The 21,533-nt window shown below is 48.2% G+C and overlaps 2 protein-coding genes across 5 annotated transcripts in view; one reads left to right on the top strand and one right to left on the bottom strand.

Moving 5' to 3' along the window:
* Positions 1 to 21,533, bottom strand: part of LOC114842173 (neuroligin-2-like) — a 315,730-nt gene that overhangs the window by 32,493 nt on the left and 261,704 nt on the right. The gene's annotated exons all lie outside the window — the stretch shown is intronic.
* Positions 5,225 to 14,460, top strand: LOC114865943 (neuroligin-2-like). The gene is made up of 5 exons (XM_029167494.3): positions 5,225 to 5,501; positions 8,183 to 8,448; positions 8,945 to 9,098; positions 9,800 to 10,166; positions 10,248 to 14,460. The coding sequence occupies exons 1-5, from the start codon at positions 5,240 to 5,242 to the stop codon at positions 11,080 to 11,082; spliced, it is 1,884 nt and encodes a 627-aa protein (XP_029023327.2). The 5' UTR covers positions 5,225 to 5,239; the 3' UTR covers positions 11,083 to 14,460.

Genomic DNA, 21,533 nt, shown 5'->3' with positions numbered 1-21,533 from the left:
GCCACAGGAGGTATGATAGGAACTCCACTCGTGTATGACAGACACCCGCAGTAATGGCTCTGTCTTCTCATAAAAGCATCACAGGAGACATTTAGGGCTTTTCACTCAGTGTCAAGCGCAGCGGTGACTAAAAACAATTACAGTAGCCTTGCACAAGCACTGTCCACACACTCACACATATTATGTCATAAATCGTAGCCGATCTGGCCCGTGGCACTCCTGTTTCACCCGCCATTAACCCTCCAACTGGATAGGAGGCCCCAGGGATGGCAGCACCCAAGGGAGCCGCATGATGGATAAACAGGAGTGGAGGAAGGAAGGGCGGCTGAGGAAAAGATGTGGCAACACAGGAAATGATGCACACGCACGCACACACACACACACTGATCGGAACATCGGCACCACCAGTTAAAGCAGGGAAATCAAATACACACCAGTGCTTCCTATGCCCCTGTGGACCGACACACCTGACAACCTCTCATCTCGCCTCCTTTTGCTGTTTGTCCCGTTGTGACTCGTTCCACGTCTGTCAGCCGCTCTCAGGCTCGTCCCTCGCTGGCATCCTCCCTCTGTGTGCGAGTGTGTGTCATCCGTCGCTCCGTCACACTTGGACGGCCCCGTGACAGACGCGCTCCTCCGCTCACTCGCACATATGCATGCACGTGCGGATTGAGGCTTTGAGAAACACTTGTGCACACATGGTGGCGGTGCTCTGCTGGGAGCTGCCCTGGTTTCTCCACACACACTCACATACACACACACGCACACACGCACACACACACACACACACACACACACACACACACACACACACACACACACACACAACACACACACACACACACACACACACACACACCACACACACACACACACACACACATATTATCTCACTTGCTGGTGGTTTCTCAGTTTGGTCAAACCACACAAACACAGAGAGAGTAGGCGACGGCTTGAAAAGGCTCAGAAACACGGACGCCGGCATTCAACACCCAGGGCTGCAACTTCATTATCGACAGACACCTAGAGGCAGGACCACAGCCAGCGCACCTACTGACCTTCAAACACGCAGCAGCCGTAGCCCCAGACTAAACCCTGGAAGATAGAGGATTAGACTACAGGGGATGAGACACATCAAAGGATGAAGGAGGGAAGCTGTGCGAAGGGGGAAACCTGTGGGCAATACTGTACATGCAGCGCCTCTGGTGGTTGTCTTGGTAACAGGTGGTGTGCATTAATAGTAGACAACCTGTGTGAGAGGCGTTTTTGTCGAAAGAAATCATGTTACATTGAATTTCAAGTGACAGTTCCACAATAAAAGTTACCAGATGAATGCTTTTATTGTGAATTAGGCTCTGGGTGAATAGAGTGGAGAGAGAGAGTGACACGTACAGCGTGCGTCGCTAGACGAACAAGGTTTCACAATTTAGAAATGATGCGTTTGACCTGAGAAGATGCTCCGATGCGTCTGCTGTAATTCCGTCAGTACATTAACGGCGCCGCGGTCGTTAACGCGAGGCGACTGCCGCTGTCACAGAGCAGGTCCTTCTCTTCATTCAGCTGATTGTTCGCGTCTCGAACCGCCACGGAAATAAGTCTGTAGCGCGCGCACATCCCGACGCACACCGACAGGCGCTGAGAGAGGCATAAAATCTGAATAATTTCACACTTAATTTGGTCGTCGCGGCCCGGCAATAGTAATAACAACTTTAAAGAGAGAATGAGCACAAAGAGAAAGAGGGAGCGGAGCAGAGAGAATCACCCAGGGCCAATCGCTGTGTCGAAGCCAGAGTGGTGTTTGTGGACAAAAGCCGCTTTTTAAGCTTCCCGGGGAAAAAGGGGATGTTTCTCGTTTCCCCCCCTTTCCCCCCGAATTCGCCTTCCCTCAGCCTTGCGTCACTCGGCGTGACACATTTAGCGCGGCAGCGGGATGAGAGCGCGTCCCGCGCTGCGGCGGCGGTGGTCCAACCCGTGCGACACGCCGCCGCAATCTTAATAATAGCATTAGACATCGACTGGGAACGCGCTCGTCTCGTCTAACAGGCAGGTGGCTTTCATCACCTCAGAGGGAAGTGGACACAATCTGTGTGTGTGTGTGTGTGTGTGTGTGTGTGTGTGGTGTGTGTGTGTGTGTGTGTGTGTGTGGTGTGTGTGTGTGTGTGTGTGTGTGTGTGTGTGTCACATTGGAAATCTGTGCGTCCTATACATTATTCAGACGCTTCCAGCCACCTACATCTGTTCGTTTCTTTGGGACAACACACGCACGCGCGCCAGGCATTCATGTCAGTCTCTAACAATGAATTCACATGGGAGATGGCGTGTTAGAGGCGGCGGCGTTAGTCGTCAAGCAGCCACAAATCACAATGACAAGTATGGCTGCACATACAAACAGCGTCTCGGCTCTGGAAGCCGCGCTGCCACTCGATTGCGACTGCAGGAAACGTACACAAAAGGCTGGTCCCCAGAATACGCAGAGGGAGGCGTGCAGCGGGTCGGACCGGGCGCCGGCACCTTTGAAAGCTCGTGCGTGTTGTGGAAGTGTGTCAGCACGTACAGTATGAGCAGCCTGTGTCTGGCCACGTGCTCTTAGATGTAGACATGCCGTGTGTGAGTGTTTGTGGGCATGTGCAAGAGAGAGAAAGGAAAGGAAAGAGAGCTGTGGTGTCAGCCTTTGATGTGTGTGTGTGTGTGTGTGTGTGTGTGTGTGTGTGTGTGTGTGTGTGTGTGTGTGTGTGTGTGTGTGTGTGTGTGTGTGTGTGTGTGTGTGTGTGTGTGTGTGTGTGTGTGTGTGAGCCACCCCCTGGTGTCTTGGAGGCAGATGAAACACTGTGCCTGTATCCGGGACTTACAGAACACCCACTATCCTGCTCTCCTTTACTCTCTCTCTCTCTCTCTCTCTCTTTCTCTCTCTCTCTCTTTCTCCCTCTCTCCCTCTCGTGTCTCTCTCCCCTCTCGCCCTCCCTTACCACAGCCATTTTAAAGGCTATTCATGCAGAGCTGCGCTTTCATCTTGCATCGCAGCGTTTTAACCGTCCACCCTGGTTTTTATTATAGCTTTTTATCAGATCATAGAGAAAAGAGAGGATGGGTGAAGTGTCCTGCTGTCCTCCGCTGCATCACAGACATGGACGCAGCATGAGGTGCCCGAGAGCTCTGGCTGAGACCAGATAACTTTACGATGTCCTGGGACCAAAAAAAACATTGGTCCTTTAATCACTATTTTAGTCTGACCAGAACTTTACCTTCAACAGCCAGGCTGTAAGCCAACTGTGTCCATATTTTGTGGTGCAAGTGTTTATGTGGTATTGCTACTTATTGCATTAATTCCCCTAAGTAATGGGCTTAATAATAGCATAACAGGTTATGTTTAATATATCATGGTGATTACAGAAGGGCATTAGCAGCTTTTTGCCTGCGTGACTTCATTAAAGCGCCTAAACATTCAGCTTTGAGCAACACACAACCCAGTAGATGTGATGTGTTCACTGACCACTTTTGAAAGAATAAAAATGGGTCCGTAATGAGCCAACCTGTGGAGTGCAGTCTGGGCTCAGGTACAGTCTGTCGTGGCAGTAGCTCAGCTCGCATATTTTACCCTGAACTGGGTGCTTGAGCCTTTCTGTGTAGAATGTTGTTTTCCATTGATTATTATTCCTGTGATGTACAGAGGTTTGTGCCACAGGGTGTCGCCTTTTCCGCAGGAGAAGTGTCCTGTCACTGCAGTCACTATGTTCCTGATCTACGTATTATCATTTGTGTAATTATTTATGGTGATGATGATGATAATGGTTATGGATCTTGTTGTTAATTTGATAAGTAATTTGCTTTAATGTCCAGTAGTTATTTCTGTACCATTTCTAAAAACACAGCACACAGACAAACACCCCCCCCCCCCCCCCCCCCCCCTTGTCATTTACTGGGCTGTACATGTGTATATGCAGTAAATAAACAGGAAAAGGCGCCCAGGGTGTTAGACCCATCAATCACAACATATTATACAATAACACAAGCACTAAACAGACAGATGTGGTTAATACATACAGTATTATTGTAGTGTGGGGTCCAGATCTCAATGAGTCCCTCAGTGAGTCAGGCAGCATGATGTGTTTGTGCTACACAGAACGTAGCAGCCAACTGTGGTCAAGTGTTTAACCTCCATTGTATAAACTAAATGAATGACCTCTACAGTGCACTTTCCCATAATTAGGCTGTAATTAAGAGTTCCATGAGGGTCTGAGAGTCTGCCAGGTGAAGGGTACTAGAATAGAAAAGGTTGGGGCGGATCAATCGAAGGCACTCGTCAGCCATCAGGAACGATACAACCACCAGAAAGGACTGACATGGAACAAGTGAGTGCTGTATTATCAGTCAGCGTCATCATTCATGTACGGAGACGCTCCTACTGTAACGCTGTCACGTCCCCCCCCAACCAAATAATTAAAGCGCAAACAGGACTGCACGCACAGATGTTCAGAGTGGGTGAATCCCACACCCGCATTACATATGCAAATTCAGCATGTGCAGACCACAGCTCACGAGCACCGGCATGAAAACATCTACTTACATTTCTACCCACATCGCACTGTTTCCTCCTCAGTTTGGGATTTCAAGGTCTTACAGCATATGCGTGTCGGTAAAGACCCAGGACGACCAGAATCGACTCTGCGTCTCTGGGCGTGTTCTGGCTTCCCCTTCCTGTCTGTTGCTCTCAGCCCTTTTTCTTTCCACCAAACACATCAATCTTTAAACGCAACTTATGAATATGTATCCCTTCACTTTGAAAACAGGCTCAGTCGTTTGCTGAAACAGCTGAGCACCGTGGTTTTCAGCGGGAGGAATTAGATATGAGTAATAATGCATTTGGGGACTATTTTCATTTGGGGCTTGGGTCGAACTGAATGGAAACTTCACATTTTCAAGAAGGAAACTGTTGCAACATTTGAAATATGAGAAATAACTAATGTTGCTGGAATAAACGCACCTGCGAGGAAAGTATAAAACATGACTAATATTCTTTCACCAGAGGAAAATCTACAATCCTAACATCCGAACACAGTGTGTCATCACTTGTAAAATAGTTGCGGCTTTATTCCTCACAGTGCAGCCTGTTGCTGTGAATGGTATCAGACAAACTAAACACCATTAAAGAGTGGATGACAAAAGAGATTTCTGCTTTCATCCACAGCTCGTGCTTTTTCTCCGCAGGCTGCGCTTCCTTCTGGGCCAGTCGCTAGTTTACATGCAGGTGTGGACGCTAACGCCATCTTTTCCTGTCTCCTTGCTTCCTCCGAATCCTCCTCGGACCTCCCCCTCAGGCTTCCTCAGCACCGGCGATCAGTCTGCTAAGGGGAACTACGGCCTGCTGGACCAGATTCAGGCCCTGCGGTGGCTCAACGAGAACATCGGCCACTTCGGCGGCGACCCGGAACGCATCACCATCTTCGGCTCTGGAGCCGGGGCATCCTGCGTCAATCTCCTCATTCTCTCACACCACTCGGAGGGTAAATAAGGACAACTGCTTGTCTTTTTACTCTGTGTACCTTAACTTCTCCCCTCTGACCATGGGACGTCTGGGATGAATACTTGTGAATGCCTGTGATCCAGCCCCATGAATCACTCATTAACCACAAATCTCCTGACTAATGCATTGTGACTGCTTACACAAATTCCACCTGAATCAGAGACGTTTCAGTCCACAGCTTAGATTATTCCTCACTAATCCGTGAAAAGCCGCAATGCAAAATGACACCACTCTGTGTTTGTTCTGTGTGTTGCTGGAGTTGCACACCTGCACGTCCAAATCAAGACTCCTATTCATGCATCTGTTGCTGCTTTTGCAGTACTGGTGTGTTTACTGTTGCTTATCCATTGACCATGTAGTGAGCAGACCCGGTCATGGCGTGTTCTGGAGCCATATGGTGTGATGGAGACTCAGCCAGCAGCGATGAGTCCTATGATGTCCACTTGACACCAGTCCTTGCCCTTTGAACCGTGTGACTAACGACGGTGTCCGGGTTCTATTGCTCCAGTCTATGGAGGATAAATGACACCGGAGCTCTGAGATTAGCCCACATTACCCGACTTAGTGAGCTCTCCTGGTTCAATTACCATCCCCTGCTCTTCACCCACGGACTGTACCTCCGACGTAAACTTCCATCCATCTGACCCCGTGCTCCCCATTACCAGCAGCACACCCAGAGGGCTAAGTGTTAACGTTACACCACCAGTAGACAGAGGCCCGTGCACCAATCGACTTTGATCTCAATTGAGATCAGTGGCTGACGACCCGCAGCCAAATGGCCGCGCGCTCGGCGGCTTTGATCACGGCGCTTCCAGAAGCTGCTGTCGTCCGATCGGAACTCCGCTCTCCTCCAAGGCTCTCCTTCAATGTCTCGCTCCCCCTCTTCCCTTTATGCCTCGTACGTGAAGTGTAAAGGACAGAAATAGGGAAGAAATGGTGGGTGAGAGGAGCGGCAAAGATTAGAGAGCGCGTGTTCACACAGCCACACATCTGTTTCAGTCAGCGCTCTGTGAGACTGCGGCGCTAAGACATCTGACACGTCTCTAATTTAGACTCTGTCTGTTTAGATGTGGCATCAAACGCACTCCTGTCACTGTGGCTATTTAATACAGCCCCTATAATACACACTGATGTCAGTTAACCCTTCATTTCCCCTCGTTGGCAGCTAACCCACTCACCAGACAATAACTTTGCAAGACTCAAATAGCTTAGAGATGCATTATTATGTTATCCTGATAATGGTGATCACAGAGGGCTTAAAGCTCCTTTCAAGCTGATTCCCTCTGCTGGTTTTTATGCTCCAAATGTTTTGCACATCCACTCGTGTCCTGAATTCACCAGTGCATGATTATGTCGTTTTACATTTTAGCCCCCCTTCAAATGTTTATTCATTGGTTTTCCAGGGGACCCACTTGTTAACCATCTGCTATCAGCCTGCATTAACCCTCTGTCTCCTGTCGCAACTCACCCCTCCCCCGCACGGCCTCTTTTGCCCATTGTCACGCTTCCACCGTGTCACCACCCCATCGTCATCATCGTCCACGTCTTCATCAGCGTCTAACGACGACGTAACGTCGGCCCACTAGACGCCGTCTGTCATGCTCCGTTTTCGGCCCTGCCAGGGATGCCAGGTAAGGAGTCAGTCATCCCCACCCTTGAGGGACACCAATCATGTCAACGACGCAGCATCACAAATCAGGCCCGACAGCAGAGAGGCACAGGATGGATAGCAGGACAGAAGTGTAGACAGGATGGAGGGAGGGGCTGTGAGCGATATCAACGTGATGAAGGGCAGAGCATGTAGAGGAGAAGATCGTATCTGCGGTGTCCATTTAACAGTGGTTAGGGGGAGATGAGGAGTAAATGGTGGAGAGGCCCAGAGACGTTGTTGAATGAGGCAAAGAGGGAAAAAATAGCTGGAATGTCAGAAGACTTGGATTCTAACAGAGGAAGGCAACGGGCACAGGGGATGTGAACAAGAAACCGGTTTTGACAACAGGTATAAAAAAAGCAGGTAAATAAAACACACCCGGCTCCCTGTCACTCCGTGCAGATGTGTAGCTATAGCTGTTTCCCAGCTACAGTACTTCTATAATTGATTTCCCAGAGAAAGAAGACCATACGGCTCGGCTTCATAATTAACTGACCAATCTTGAGCTCTGGAGAGGGAAGCGAAAGAAAAAAGGAGCATGAGAGGAAACCAGTGAGGCAGGCGGCCTCTTAACGAGCCACTTGAGTGGTTCAAACAGCACAGGACAGGCAGAACTAAGTAGGCAAGAGGAAGACGGGGAGGAGGCATCGCAGCTAGAGAGGTGGAGGGAAGAGACAAAGCCAGCGCAGGAACGAGGAAAACGACTCCTCTGACGTCTCAGACGAGCCTGTTCCTGTTCCTGCTGCTAATGTTTAGATACAGCATCGTTCAGCTTTGCTCCAGTGACAGTTTTGTACGTTTTTACTAAATAAAGATCACTGAGAGACGGTGCAGAAAAAGTGCCTTGTGATGTACATATTGAGTATCTCTCTTGTTCAAAAACTCTAGTCAGACAGGTCTAATCTGTCTGAAAAATGCTAATAACTGTGGGAATCGCACGGTCGTCATCTAGTGCAATCACGACCTTTAGAGCGTTCCTCCTCCAGTAACGCAGGTTCTTGTGCTTTCAGGTCTGTTCCACAGGGCCATAGCTCAGAGTGGAACGGCCATCTCCAGCTGGTCGGTCAACTACCAGCCCCTCAAGTACACCAAGATCCTCGCCCGCAAAGTGGGCTGCACCTACACGGAGACGGCGGACCTCGTTGACTGCCTGAGACGCAAGAACTTCAGGGAGCTGGTGGACCAGGACATCCAGCCGGCGCGCTACCACATTGCCTTCGGCCCGGTGGTGGACGGAGACGTGGTGCCCGACGACCCCGAGATCCTCATGCAGCAGGTGACGAACCGGTGCCGCCGGAACGCGGCTGGTGTTCGATTGTATCGCGCGAGCCAAGCGAGCGCCAAGGTGCGACGGGACAGTGCCGTGGGTGTTAGCGTGACCTTTCTGCTCTGCCGGCAGTGACATTTGCTGCGCGCTGCAGAGTTGAAGTCGCAGCAAAAGGTATTGGAAGTGAAAAGTGGCTTTGTGTGTTGCCACGGTGCCTTCGTGGCGTGTTTTAGTTGCAGCCGCTTATCGAGGTGTGTGGCAGTTCAAGCAGAGGTTGATTGTTTCAGCTCAAAGTCCCTGGAGCTGGTCAGCGTTTTTCCACGTTTGCCACAGCTTATTTAGAGGCCGTTCCACAGCCAAACGTGAATGAACAAATACACAATTACCTTCCAGATCTATATTTCTTGGCATAAATGTGAATGAATCTGACCATAAAGAGGATTATACATTCAACATCCTGCTGAGCAAATGCAGCCAACACCTTCTTCTCCTGTTGCACCACCAGGGGGAGTTTCTCAACTATGACATTCTGATTGGAGTGAACCAAGGAGAGGGGCTGAAGTTTGTGGACGACAGCGAGGACAGCGACGGCATCTCAGCCGCAGCATTCGACTACACTATCTCTAACTTTGTTGACAACCTCTACGGATACCCTGAAGGTGAGGGATCACCTCATTCATATACTATTGGTCCTACATTATCACCCACACATATTCTCAAAAATGTGACCTAGTTGTCATATTAAACAATATCATTGTACTTTTGTTTAATATCTTCCCACAAACACAACATACATTATAATATGCATCATAAACCGCAGCACCCACTGATACTGCAAGTCTTTAAACCATCATGGGGGCAGAGAATGAGTGGAGATCAAATGCGAGCCCCGTCAAGTGTGTCAGTCAGGACGGGCATACCAAAGAGCCAGATCGTCTTTCACCACGGAGGGTCTGCGCTTTGGCCTCTGGGGCTCTGTGGGTGCTAATGCTGCCTCTCATCATCCCCCAGGCATCCAGCTCCCAATCACCGTGCTGTTGTTCCTAACAGAGCAGCTCACAAACCCCTCGCAGCAGGCCGCAGTCAAAATACAGGCACATTTGGATAATGCTGTCACGTTCTTTCTCAAGTGCCTGTCTTGCCCTCTGTTGTTCCATCTGTCCTCTCGGTTTCTCTCTCCAGCCTCATCTCGCACGTATACGCTACATACACTACACAACACTCGTCTCCCTTCAGTCTTTCGTCAGGGTATTGCACAGCCTTTTCACTTTTCTATCATTCTATCACTGTTATTACTCTGCTCCTACCTTGCAACAACTGTCTCTTTTCTCCCCCTCTTCCTCCCTCCACATCTCATCAGGCAAAGATATCCTGCGGGAGACAATTAAGTTCATGTACACCGACTGGGCAGACAGGGACAATGGCGACATGCGAAGGAAGACGCTGTTAGCTCTATTTACAGACCACCAGTGGGTGGCGCCGGCCGTGGCCACCGCCAAGCTCCACGCTGAGTTCCAGTCTCCCGTTTACTTTTACACGTTCTACCACCACTGCCAGACCGAGACGCGACCCGAATGGGCCGACGCGGCCCACGGGGACGAGATCCCGTACGTGTTCGGCGTGCCGATGATCGGCGCCACAGACCTGTTCCCCTGCAACTTCTCGAAGAACGACGTAATGCTGAGCGCTGTGGTCATGACTTACTGGACCAACTTTGCCAAAACTGGGTAAGCGTGTCTAGAACCCTCATATTTATTGAGTGAAACATCTTTGGTTTACTTGACACCTGTAAGTCTGTCTTCCTCCAGGGATCCCAACCTGCCAGTCCCTCAGGACACCAAGTTCATTCACACCAAGCCCAACCGCTTTGAGGAGGTCATCTGGACCAAGTTTAACTCAAAGGACAAGCAGTACCTCCACATCGGCTTGAAACCTCGCGTTAGAGACAACTACAGGGCCAACAAGGTGGCCTTCTGGCTGGAACTAGTCCCTCACCTCCATAGTCTACACGAGGAGCTCTTTCCCACCACCACTCGCTCGCCCCCAGGCCCCGGCCCGGGCACCCCGAGGTCGTGGCCGAGAACCCCGGGCCCTCGGACAACTCGCCACCCGTACCCCACGTTCCCCTCCGAAACGGAGCCCTATGGCTCTGAGCGCCCGCGCCAGGACCTCTTCCCCGGCGACACCCGGGACTACTCGACGGAGCTGAGCGTAACCGTGGCCGTGGGCGCGTCGCTGCTCTTCCTCAACATCCTGGCTTTCGCCGCCCTCTACTACAAGCGCGACAAGCGGCACGAGATGCGACGCCACCGCCTGTCCCCACAGCGGGGCGGCCCCGCCAACGACCTGGCCCACAGCCAGGAGGAGGAGATCATGTCCCTGCAGATGAAGCACTCGGAGCACGACGCCCACCACGACATGGAGCCCCTTCGGCCCCACGACATCCTCCGGCCGGCCTGCCCGCCCGACTACACCCTGGCGCTGCGCCGTGCCCCCGACGACGTGCCGCTGATGACCCCCAACACCATCACCATGATCCCCAGCACCATCACCAGCATGCAGCCTCTCCACGCCTTCAACACCTTCCCTTCCGCCGGCCACAAGAACACCCTGCCCCACCCCCACTCCACCACCAGGGTATAGTAGGGACTGGAACACAGCGCAGCCCAGGGACCAGGACTTCTGGCTCTGATAATATCTAAAAAAGGAGGCCTCTGGATGCAGGCCTTTATTCTGATCTCTTACTCTATTGATTCCAGCTCCACCTCTTAGCGGACTTGGCAGCTCCTCCACAGGTGGTGTGTGGAGAAGCAACTGAAACACAAGGCAGTGGCTGCTTGGTCTGGGGTGATTCACATCTTTCAGAGAAACTCTTTTTAAGGAACGTCTGCTGTTTTTAGACAGAATCACGCTGCCGTCGTCAGAGGGACGAATGCTTTTCGCCTTTCGCTGTTTTCTCCTTTTTTACTTTGACGTCACCTCTTTTTTTTCTCCCCTGGTGTTCATACATCATTCTATTTTCTACATGTGTCTTATACCTGCTTCCTTCCTCTCATTTGCCATGTCATTATTGCTTCCTCCTGCCAGTGCTCCAAGCTTTCATGAACTATTGAGCTAAAGGAGGGGACGTAGAGTACATTCAGCACAGAAAGCTATGAAAACACTGATAACTAATAATCTCATTCTACCAGCATTCTCGGTGCCAAGTACGTGCTGTGTTTGCTTTCTCATCAAGGGAGAAGAAATAAAGAAAATTCTAGTGTTCCACTTTACTGTCAACTAACAAATACTGTGTGTTCTCATGACAAAGTGCCAAACTGGCCCTCGATTGTGTTTCTTCTATTGTTCCTTTCATCTTCCGTTCCTTTTTTTTTGTTCAAGCATTTGTTTAACTGTTGTTTTTTGTGGAAAGATTTTAAATCAGAAAATATAGTTATAGAGAAATGATATTATATATAGTTATATATAAATGTGTACAAAGGAGAAAGTATATCAAAAGGTTTTGTCAGTGGGGATCTATGCATGAATTCCTTTTAAAGATGATGACGGGGGAAAAGGACACTGTATTTGTCAATGCACGTTTCCCAAGTCTACTCGAATCATGTCCGTCCGTTTTGGAGATCGGTTTTTATTTAACCCCACAGAAAATGAAAAATCACTGGTTCTGTTCACCTGCAACACTCCTTTATTAAAAAGCAAGAGTATCCAGTCCAGGCTCCATTCACCCTCTCATCCAGTTGTTCTTTAGACCTGCTTCTCCATCCTCCACAGCTGCAGTGAACCCCATCATCCTGCAGTGGCTGTGTTTTCTTTCCATCTGTGACGATCGCTGTTTTTAGAGTAACATGACGTAAAGATCCATTGTTATAGCTTGCGTGTACAGAATTATTTTTGTATTTCAGCGAAGGTAAGAAACTGCTCTGCTCTTTAACGTACCCCTTCCTTTTTCTGTCTGCGCTCCTGCACATACATATTCTGTTTGATGTTTGCTTGAGAGAGTGTGTGTGTCTGTGTGTGAGACATCAGAATACTTTCACATTGGCAAAAGGTTGGGCTCTAATCAGAGAGCGCAGAGAGAGGGAGACAGGATCCAAATGAGCTTCTTCCTCCTCTACACACACACACACCCTCTCCTTTAACGTCACTTCCTCCCTCTCTCGTCGTGTCTCCATCATAACTACCCGGCTGCGACCAACACAAACACCTGACTTCACTGTGTCCGTGCTGTTCCACACAATTACTGACCTCAGTTCAGCTCTGCTACTATCCTCATATTCAAGGGTTAGTTCACTCAGCCAGACAGGTTTGTGGGCCCATCAGCTGTAAATTAAACTCAAAGCACACTGGGGCTAAGCAGCGGACCTTCGCGGCCTGCGTCGCAGAGCTGCGAGGTGAAGACGGGGCTCAGTTCTCCTAAACAGGGTAAAAGCCGCACACGTGACGGCTGCCGTGTGGGATTGTGCTCTTTGCTTTGGAGCGAGGATGTGCAGGCTAACGGCTCAGCAGCGCCCCCTGCTGGTCTCTGTGGGACAGTGCGGCGATGCAGCTTAATACTGTACGCGGAGTGAAGTGATGTGAGCCCACATGAACACACAGTAGCCTACATGCAGTGTGAGAGAGGTTAGTCACCGGTGCTGTCTTTGCCTGTGCTCTACTCTAGCTTTAGCCTGTGTGTTTGTTTTCTATTTTATTACTGCCTAACAGGGAGGTGGGGGGGCATCCTGCATCTGACCGCTCCTGTCTGACACGTTGTTAGTGGAAAGGGAAATGTGCACAATGTAAAACAAAACAAGTGACTCGTGTGTGAGGCAGATGACGAGTAGAAGCTGTGGAACAGGATGGAAATGTGCTGTGGAGAACAGACTGAAAAGAAAGACTCTCAGCCTTAAAGGGAGAACGTGAAGCTGAGGTCATTCGCCACCTTCCTACTCTGTCCTATGGAGGATCTGCCTGGTCAGATCCACACCAACCCTTTTGTACTCACTCCTGTGGATAAGGAGGCAGTGAAGGGGCTGTGAATAAACCTCACCACAACGCAGCTACAGCGACACCACAGGAGGTGGAAACAGGAACCACTCGTTTAGTTTGGTCTTTTTCCATGTCTACTTTATAAGGAACCACTGGAGGGCGCCACTGCCTCAGATTCACTGAGCAAAACGGGCGTGGAGGATAAAAACCAAACTGGGAGTAAGGACACAGATACACAACATCTGGAAGAGGATCTAAACTGTACATTTTTAGGTGTAAGAGTCAAAAACGGGCAAAATATTTGTAAATATAAGTTGTTTTTCTTTTTTTTCTTTGAATGAATGGATGAAATTATTATTTTGTGACCACCAAAGGCAACAGGTGCAGTTTGCAAACAAATGGCCTCAAGCTCAAGGTTTTAGATTCATCACCCAGTAAAACCTGCTCATCACTTTATGATGTCACATCTTTTTTTATTTGTTCTAATGTTGCCCATGTGGGCGTCCTGTAGCACACAGCTCCTAACCAGGAAAGTCACTGTAGCAGATTTCACCCCCTGCAAACGTCTCCTTTTTTAAAGTCTGGTTTTTGTGGCTTTGATTTAAAAATTACCCAATGTTCCAATTTACTCCTGATGATCTGTGTGATAGTCAGAAGCTACATGTAATATTGTCAGGATATAGTAACTCACCACTTGAGACAAGTCAGTGAGACAGTACTTCACATGTAGCAGTGTTTACACTAAAGTTATGATACTAACTAACGCCCTACAATGGCCAACACACAGACACTGACATGAATCCTCAGCTTGGCCTCTTTTGCAAACTTGCACCTGTTGCTTTTCTATTCTTTGTTGAATTCAGAAACCCGAGACCTGAGATGAAGGAAAATGTTAAATAAAGACAATTTAAAAAAAAAGCTTATTGATAAAAAAAAGTTAATTAAAACTATATAAATAAATGAGGTGAGGATATTTCTGTTTACTTTAGAAGTTATTATACACTGTATGCTGTGACTCTGATCTGGGAAACATTAAAGACATTCATAGCCAGACGCTGACTCATTGTCTGTATTCAGTAATCAATGAGCTGCACAGGCAGCTTGGATCTCTGGGACTGTTCCTCCATTGGAATCATTGGCTACTGTCTTCTGTACTGTAGGTAGGTTTTTGGTAAATCTAAAACCAAACCCTGGCTGTTCTCTTTGGGCGCTGCAGCACTTCCTGGGAGGCTGGTTGTGAGTTTCCTAGTGTGTATATTATATATGTTTTTCCACTACTATAGCTCCTACTGTAAAACATCAATAAAACTGATCAATATCTCCAAATACCACTTATTTATACCAATATAAACAAAACTGGGGGGCTGTGAGGTGTCTTTTTACTTGTTATAAGCTATCCAAGATTGACAGGGCTGGTAGCCAGTAAGAATGGCTTATCGCATTTGGTGAGTGGGTACCTGCTAAAAGGTAGGAATAACAGAGAATGGGATCAGCTCGCCAGTAATATGAACTTTGCATGACGATATTTGAATTTGTATATCGTTTATTTAGCTAGCGATTAGCTTAGCACATGTCATCTGCAGCTCATAACTCACCACATGATAACAAGTATGGTGTTTATGTGTGTTGCATAAAGTATTGCTGTGGTAGACCCGAAAAAAGGGTCTCAAACTAGCCCGGGTTGAGCTACAGTGTTAACTACATGCTAACAGTCTATCATACCATATCTTCAGCTGTGGTTGGTTCATCAAATGAACGATCAAATTGGGTCCCGCCACACAAACTCTAATTAGGGTCTATGGGGCGCATAGAGAAGTGTATTACATCTTATAGAGACTCTTACTTGAACAAGCATACCTGTCCATCACAAGGAAACAGACCAGTAAATGCTGCATTGCAGCGTCCACACATTCACATTCTACATATTGGGCAGAAGGCAAAAAGTAGTACATACAAGTACACCATTTGCATACTTGTTTTAAACTAAAACGAAAAAAGTATCCTTTATGGTTGCTTTTTTTGCAGATACTGTATATACCAGGATATACTAAACTAAAGTATATTTGAGTGAGCAAGTATATTTGGTTTCTACTTACAAGTATAAAAAAAGAGGTTAGTGTTTTTCATCTAGATTTGTAGTTATACTCAAGTATACTTGACTTAAACTGACAAGTATAAACAAAAGTCTAAATATCTAAATGTTAGGTTAAACAACAACACACATGTGGTTCCAGAACTCTAAGTGCAACATCAAAAGACCATCAATACACTAAGGTTGACACTACCTTAAAATCTTACCAAATTCCTAATCCATCTGTCAATAACCAGACTTCCAGACTGGTTAGTGGATAGTAAGAACTATGGACACCATAGTTCTTACCAAGGTCCTCTCCTCATGCTCCACCAAACACCAAAAGATTCAAGTAGACTTTAAAAAGGAATTCAAAAGGACTTTCAGTTTTTCTAGGACTCAAAGTTCTGAATTAGACAGACTGGACCCTTTAGGTGTCCTGAAACTTACACCGACAATATGCTTCAATTTGATGTGACTTTGGGTTCTGTTCGATGTTTATTCACTAATTTACATATATTCAAGAAATATACCGGGTTTGTGGTAGTGTGTGTTGATGTATGTGTAGGTGTGCGTCTGTGTATGTGTGAGTGTGTATGCGTGTGGTGCAGTTGGAGTGTGGGGGGGTCCGGTTTTCCACTCGGGGTACGTGGATCGTCTGCCTGGGTGGTCTCTTCTGCTGACCCCCACCAATTGCTGGCTTTGTGCTGCGGGCCTGGTGTGTTGCCAGGGGATAAGGTCGGGCCGATGGGGTAGGCCCCATTCCGCTTGTATGGGGATGGGTCCTCGGGCTCCATTCTCTCAGGCCGACCCTCCCACTGGGGGGAGTGTTTGCCCCTGGTTCTCCTGACCCATGATGGCCCACTCTGACCTCGGGTGCTGTCTCTGTGGCTGCTGCAGCTCTGCCTGGGGGGCTCTGTGTGGGCGGCTTGGGTCACAACACCTGCCCTCCTGGAACTGAAGGTGTGTGGGCCAAATGTGGACAAATTAATTATATATATATATATATATATATATATATATATATATATATATATATATATATATATATATATATATATATATATATATAATTTTTTTTAAATGCATTTTTCTGGATTTCCTTTGCTATTGTTGTGTTACCTACCATTTAAATTATAGACTAATCATTTTTTTGTTATTGGGCAACTTACAAAATCCTGATGCCCCAAATTCAAGGAATTTAAATATTTCTTCATCAATTTTAAATTATTAAATTAAATTTCTTTTAAATCTGCTACAGCATGCAAACCTCCAGACAGGACAAAAAGAAAACTAATGTGGATATTAAACTATATTATGCATAGGCTGAAGGAGAAGTTATCGCATTGTGTGCACCTCCTGAACCTTGTGCAGAATTGTATTCTAAATGTCTCTGATGTCTCTCCTGCATTCATACATACAGCCCTGTCTCATAATGTCACACTAGTCCACGCAAACCTTTCCTTAAGTAACCTGACTGTCAAAATAAAAGCCTAAACATCGTTTAACTTAATATTACTTGGCATTGAAACAGCATATCAAATTAAATTTAAAACACAACTCTAAGACACATCAATATAATGCATTGCTGTTTAGCTAAAGTGCAATAAAAATGCTCACATCAATCTAAACCCTTGTCACGATCTGGGTTTTTGTTTCTGTTTTATTTTGAAGGACTTTCTGTTTCGCCTAAGTTGTCAGGTTTTGGTTCTATTTCCTGTTTTATTTTGTAGTACCTCCGGTTTCTGTTCTCATCGTGTCAGTTCTTACTTCCGGTTTTCATTACACACACCTGCTTTAGTTTAGTCATCACTCCTGTGTATTTAAACACCATCAGTTACTATAGCCAGTTGCCAGATCGTTTGTGAATACCAGTCGCCACCTTCCAGCAATTCTCTCCGTCTTGATTACCTTGTGTTGATTCTGATTTCCTGACCACCGACTCCTGCCTACTCCCTGCCGGTACCGTAATGTTGTTGATTCTGTTAACGAACCATTGTCTGCTCCTGGACCAGACCCCGCCTGCTCCCTTGTACCTGCAATACTGAGATTTTCTGTGAATAACCTGGACCGCCTTGTACCACGATTTACGGATTAAACTTCGATTATTACCACCTATCCTGTCTCCTCGCACTGTGCATGTGGGTCCGCTCTCTGCCGCATCCTGACAGAACGATCTGGCCAGACTTGGACCCAGCCAGTGCCCAGCCTTCCCCCAGTTCAGTGACCGGTTTTGTTTTTCTTTTCCCTGTCCGTTCGGCTCTGTGCACGAACCACGTACCAGAATAATGGATTTTTTTTTTGCCCGAGTCTACAGGTGGATATCCGCAACGACCTCGAGAGGTTCGCTAAAAAGTATGCGGAAGCGCCCAGTCTTGAGGTCCGTCTCCGCCAAGTAAAGCTGGGCATCGAGTTGTTGACGGCTGAGTTTTGGTGGCGTGAGTATCCCAGAGTGCAGGCGTTCTATGAGAGACTCCATTCGCTGCAGAGGGATTTGTCACACGCTCTGCGCGCATCGTCCGCCTGTGTCTCTGCAGCTGCTCCTGCCGCCGTTCCAGCGGCTCACGCTCCCGTTCCTGTCGCCGCTCCAGCGGTTCACGTCTCCGTTCCTGTCGCCGCTCCAGCGATTCGAGCACCCGTTCCTGTCGCCGCACCGGCGGTTCTAGCACCCATTCCTGTTGCCATTTCGTCTGCTCCAGCCCAAGCTCCAGATGCCGTCATCCCTGTCCGCCACTCGGACCCAAGTCAAGGAAACCCAGCCCGCACCGCTCCCAGCGCCTCAGCCGTCAACCAGAGACCACATTCACGGTGTCCGAACGGCTCCCTTCCCTGGCAGAGGATCTCTCCGGTCCGCTGGCTGACTGTCTCACTGCCATGGCAGGCATCCCGGGCAGCGTCGTCCAGCAGATCCCCCTTCACTGCACTCCTCCGGTCGCATTCCTTTTCGCCCACCTCATGACAGGCTCCAGCCCTGTCATGTCGCACTCAGGCTCCAGCCCAGTCATGTTGCGCTCAGGCTCCAGCCTTGTCCCAGCCAGGTGGCACCACACGTCAGGCAAGTTCAATTCTTGCCCGGTCAGGCCCGATGTCTACTCCGTCGAGCTCGGCAGCCGCAAGCAGCACTGCCGGCTCCGGAGAGGATGCCGTCCCAGTTTCTGTTGGCTCCAGAGAGGACGCCATCCCAGTTTCTTTTAGCTCCAGAGAGGACGCCATCCTAGTTTCTGTCGGCTCCAGAGAGAACGCCGTCCCAGTTTCTGTCGGCTCCAGTGAGGACGCCGTCCCTGTTCCTGTCGGCTCCAGTGATGAAGCCGTTCCTTTCCCTATTGGCTCCGGTGAGGAAGCCATTCCTGTCCCTGTCGGCTCCGGTAAGGAAGCCGTTCTAGTTCCTGTCGGCCCGGAAGAGGTCGTTCTAGTTCCCGTCGGCCCTGAAGAGGTTGTTCTAGTTCCCGTTGGCCCTGAAGAGGTCGTTCCTGTTACCTTCGACCTCGGAGAGGTCGCTCCAGTTCCTGTCGGCCTCCGGGAGAGGGTCGCTTCAGTTCCTGTCGGCCTCCGGGAGGGGGTCGCTCCAGCTCCAGTTCCTGTCAGCCTCCAGGAGGGGGTCGCACCAGCTCCGTTTCCTGTCGGCCTCCGGGAGGATGTCGCTCTGGTTCCTGTCAGCCTCCGGGAGGAGGTCGCTTTGGTTCCTGTCGGCCTCCGTGAGGCGGTCGCTCCAGCTCCGGTTCCTGTCGGCCTCGGGGAGGGGGTCCCCCCAGCTCCGGTTCCTTTCGGCCTCCGGGATGAGGTTGCTCCAGCTTCAGCTCCTGGTGGTCCGGCTCCGGCCATGCCTGCATCGATTCCTGGTGGTCCAGCGTCAGCTGCGTCCATCCTGGGTTTTCCATCCTGGCTGCTGCCTGGGTCATTTCATTTCATTCATTTCACAGTTTCCCGTCTCTTACTGTAAGTTTTTCTCATGGGCTGAAACATCTGAAACATTCTGGTGAACAAACTGACATTTAGGTTTTTTACCGACCTCTTTCATCCTGAGAAAAGCGTGAACCACTAACCGCTATGTTCATAGCTGTTATCTAGTTGTGCAAGTTCTGGTGACTTCAAGCCCTCAGTGTCAATGATCATCATGAAGTCACAGTTGAGGACTGTTTTAACATCCTCATTTATTCTGATGAGCAGCATGAAAGCACCTCGAGTGCATCGACCGCTGCTGACGGCAAACTGAACTCCAAACATGGTGTTGAGCAGAGTGGACTTTCCTGTGCTCTGAACTCCAAGAACTGTGACGACCAGAACCTTGTTCTTAGGAGACACCATCGCAATGAGCTGAGACAGAACGTCACTCACCCATCTGAGAGGTATGTTGGATGCATCTCCATCTACAAGCTCAACAGGAAATCCATCAAGCAGCAGCTGTGCACAGAGTTTGGGCAAATGCTGGAGCTGTTGACGTGATGGGTTTGTTTCTGGAAAAGATCTCTCTGTGAGATTTGACCCATCTCACAGAAGAAGTGTTCAGTTCCCAGTGGGCTGCTGGACAGTTGTTTGTCAATGTTTCTGAAATTTACTTTTGTAATTTTCTATATTTTCAGAACAAAGTTCTGCAACCTGTATGAAATACAGACACATTTTGTCAAAGTTACTTACTTATATTGACCATGACTATTTTTTAAAAGGTGAGGTTAATAGACACTGTTCTACTGTATAACAGGAGCAATGACCAACTTTGTTGTTCTCTAACACTTAATCTGCACACCCACAAGCACACTTGTATTGGTGACTTTTAAGGGACATTACACATTACACATCCTCACTATAGTCTAAAAAAAGTCATGTCCGAAAATTCACTGATTTCCTCACGAGGAACACCATTTTGTCGCCACAAGAACTTGCTTGTCCCATGAAGGTGTGTTTTAATATGTAGTTTCCCTAAATATTAGTTTAATATGTATATCTGTACTCGTCTTCTGATTTGTTGATCATGAGGTAAAAATACAAAACAAAGTGGATTTTCGTTTCAATTCGTCCTCTCTTGATGTGAGCGACAAACAGAATTCAAGTGTTGTTGTTTTTTCGACACAAGGCACGGAGTTGGATTTAAAGCTGATTTTTCGTTTTGAGAAGAAAGCAGAGAACGAAAAACTAAGTCGTTCTCTCGTCATATCAGCTTTTAAGTTTAACCAAACTCTTAAAATTTACTCAGACCGCAATGACCTATAGTTTGCTCTGACTCTGAATGAAACGTAAGAGCCCGAATGACAGATGATGTGTCCAGATAGAACTTAAGTGGCGTCACCGTCTGAAGCAGACAGTGATGTGACGTTCCAACGATGGTGCTGAGGAGCCACTTATTCATAGGCAGATGACTTGGATCAAGTTGTCAATACGCGCTAGTGTTTGTGGTCAATTGCTGATGTCACTGCTGTCTGTATACAGTATGTCATCGTGTTTAAGTGTCGGGTCCGTGTACGTTTTAAAGGTTTGATTTCCCCCTCCAAAATAAAAGCTGGGAAGACGAGAAAACACGTCGCTTTAGAACGTTTTAAACCTGGAGGACCTGTTAATGTGTCTGGAAATGCCGGTAACACAGCACGTGGTTGTTTGGGTTGCCTGTCACGGCAAAGTAGTCAGGACCACAGCTCCCAGTAAGTCCAGTAACTTCGTATAGTAACGAGAAACCCCCACCATCTCATTTAAAAGAAGAACAATCGGCATTTATTTAACGCAACGTGTTAAAAACGAATAAACAAGCTGAAAATGGTGTTTTCAAAACCAGACAAATAAATGGATTTAAAGCCGTTTCCCATTTTCTCATTTTGGCATTGGAGTATTTGCTAGAATGAGCTTCGCAAAGAAAGGACACATCCCCTCAAACTCCACGTTTGGAGAATGATTTCTAGGTGGGGACCAGGACCAATGATTATTTTCGAGGGGATTATGGATAGACAGTTTTTCAGGACAATGACCCCAAACTGTTACGAACTCGCCCCGTCGGTTCTAAACCGACCGGGGTTTGGCAGGGAACCTACTAAACACTCCCCTTGACGGAACCCTGAGGCAGAAGAGG

The sequence above is a fragment of the Betta splendens genome, chromosome 2 (genome assembly GCF_900634795.4).
Source record: "Betta splendens chromosome 2, fBetSpl5.4, whole genome shotgun sequence".
Classification (NCBI taxonomy): domain Eukaryota; kingdom Metazoa; phylum Chordata; class Actinopteri; order Anabantiformes; family Osphronemidae; genus Betta; species Betta splendens.
This window is presented reverse-complemented; position numbering and strand designations above follow the sequence as displayed.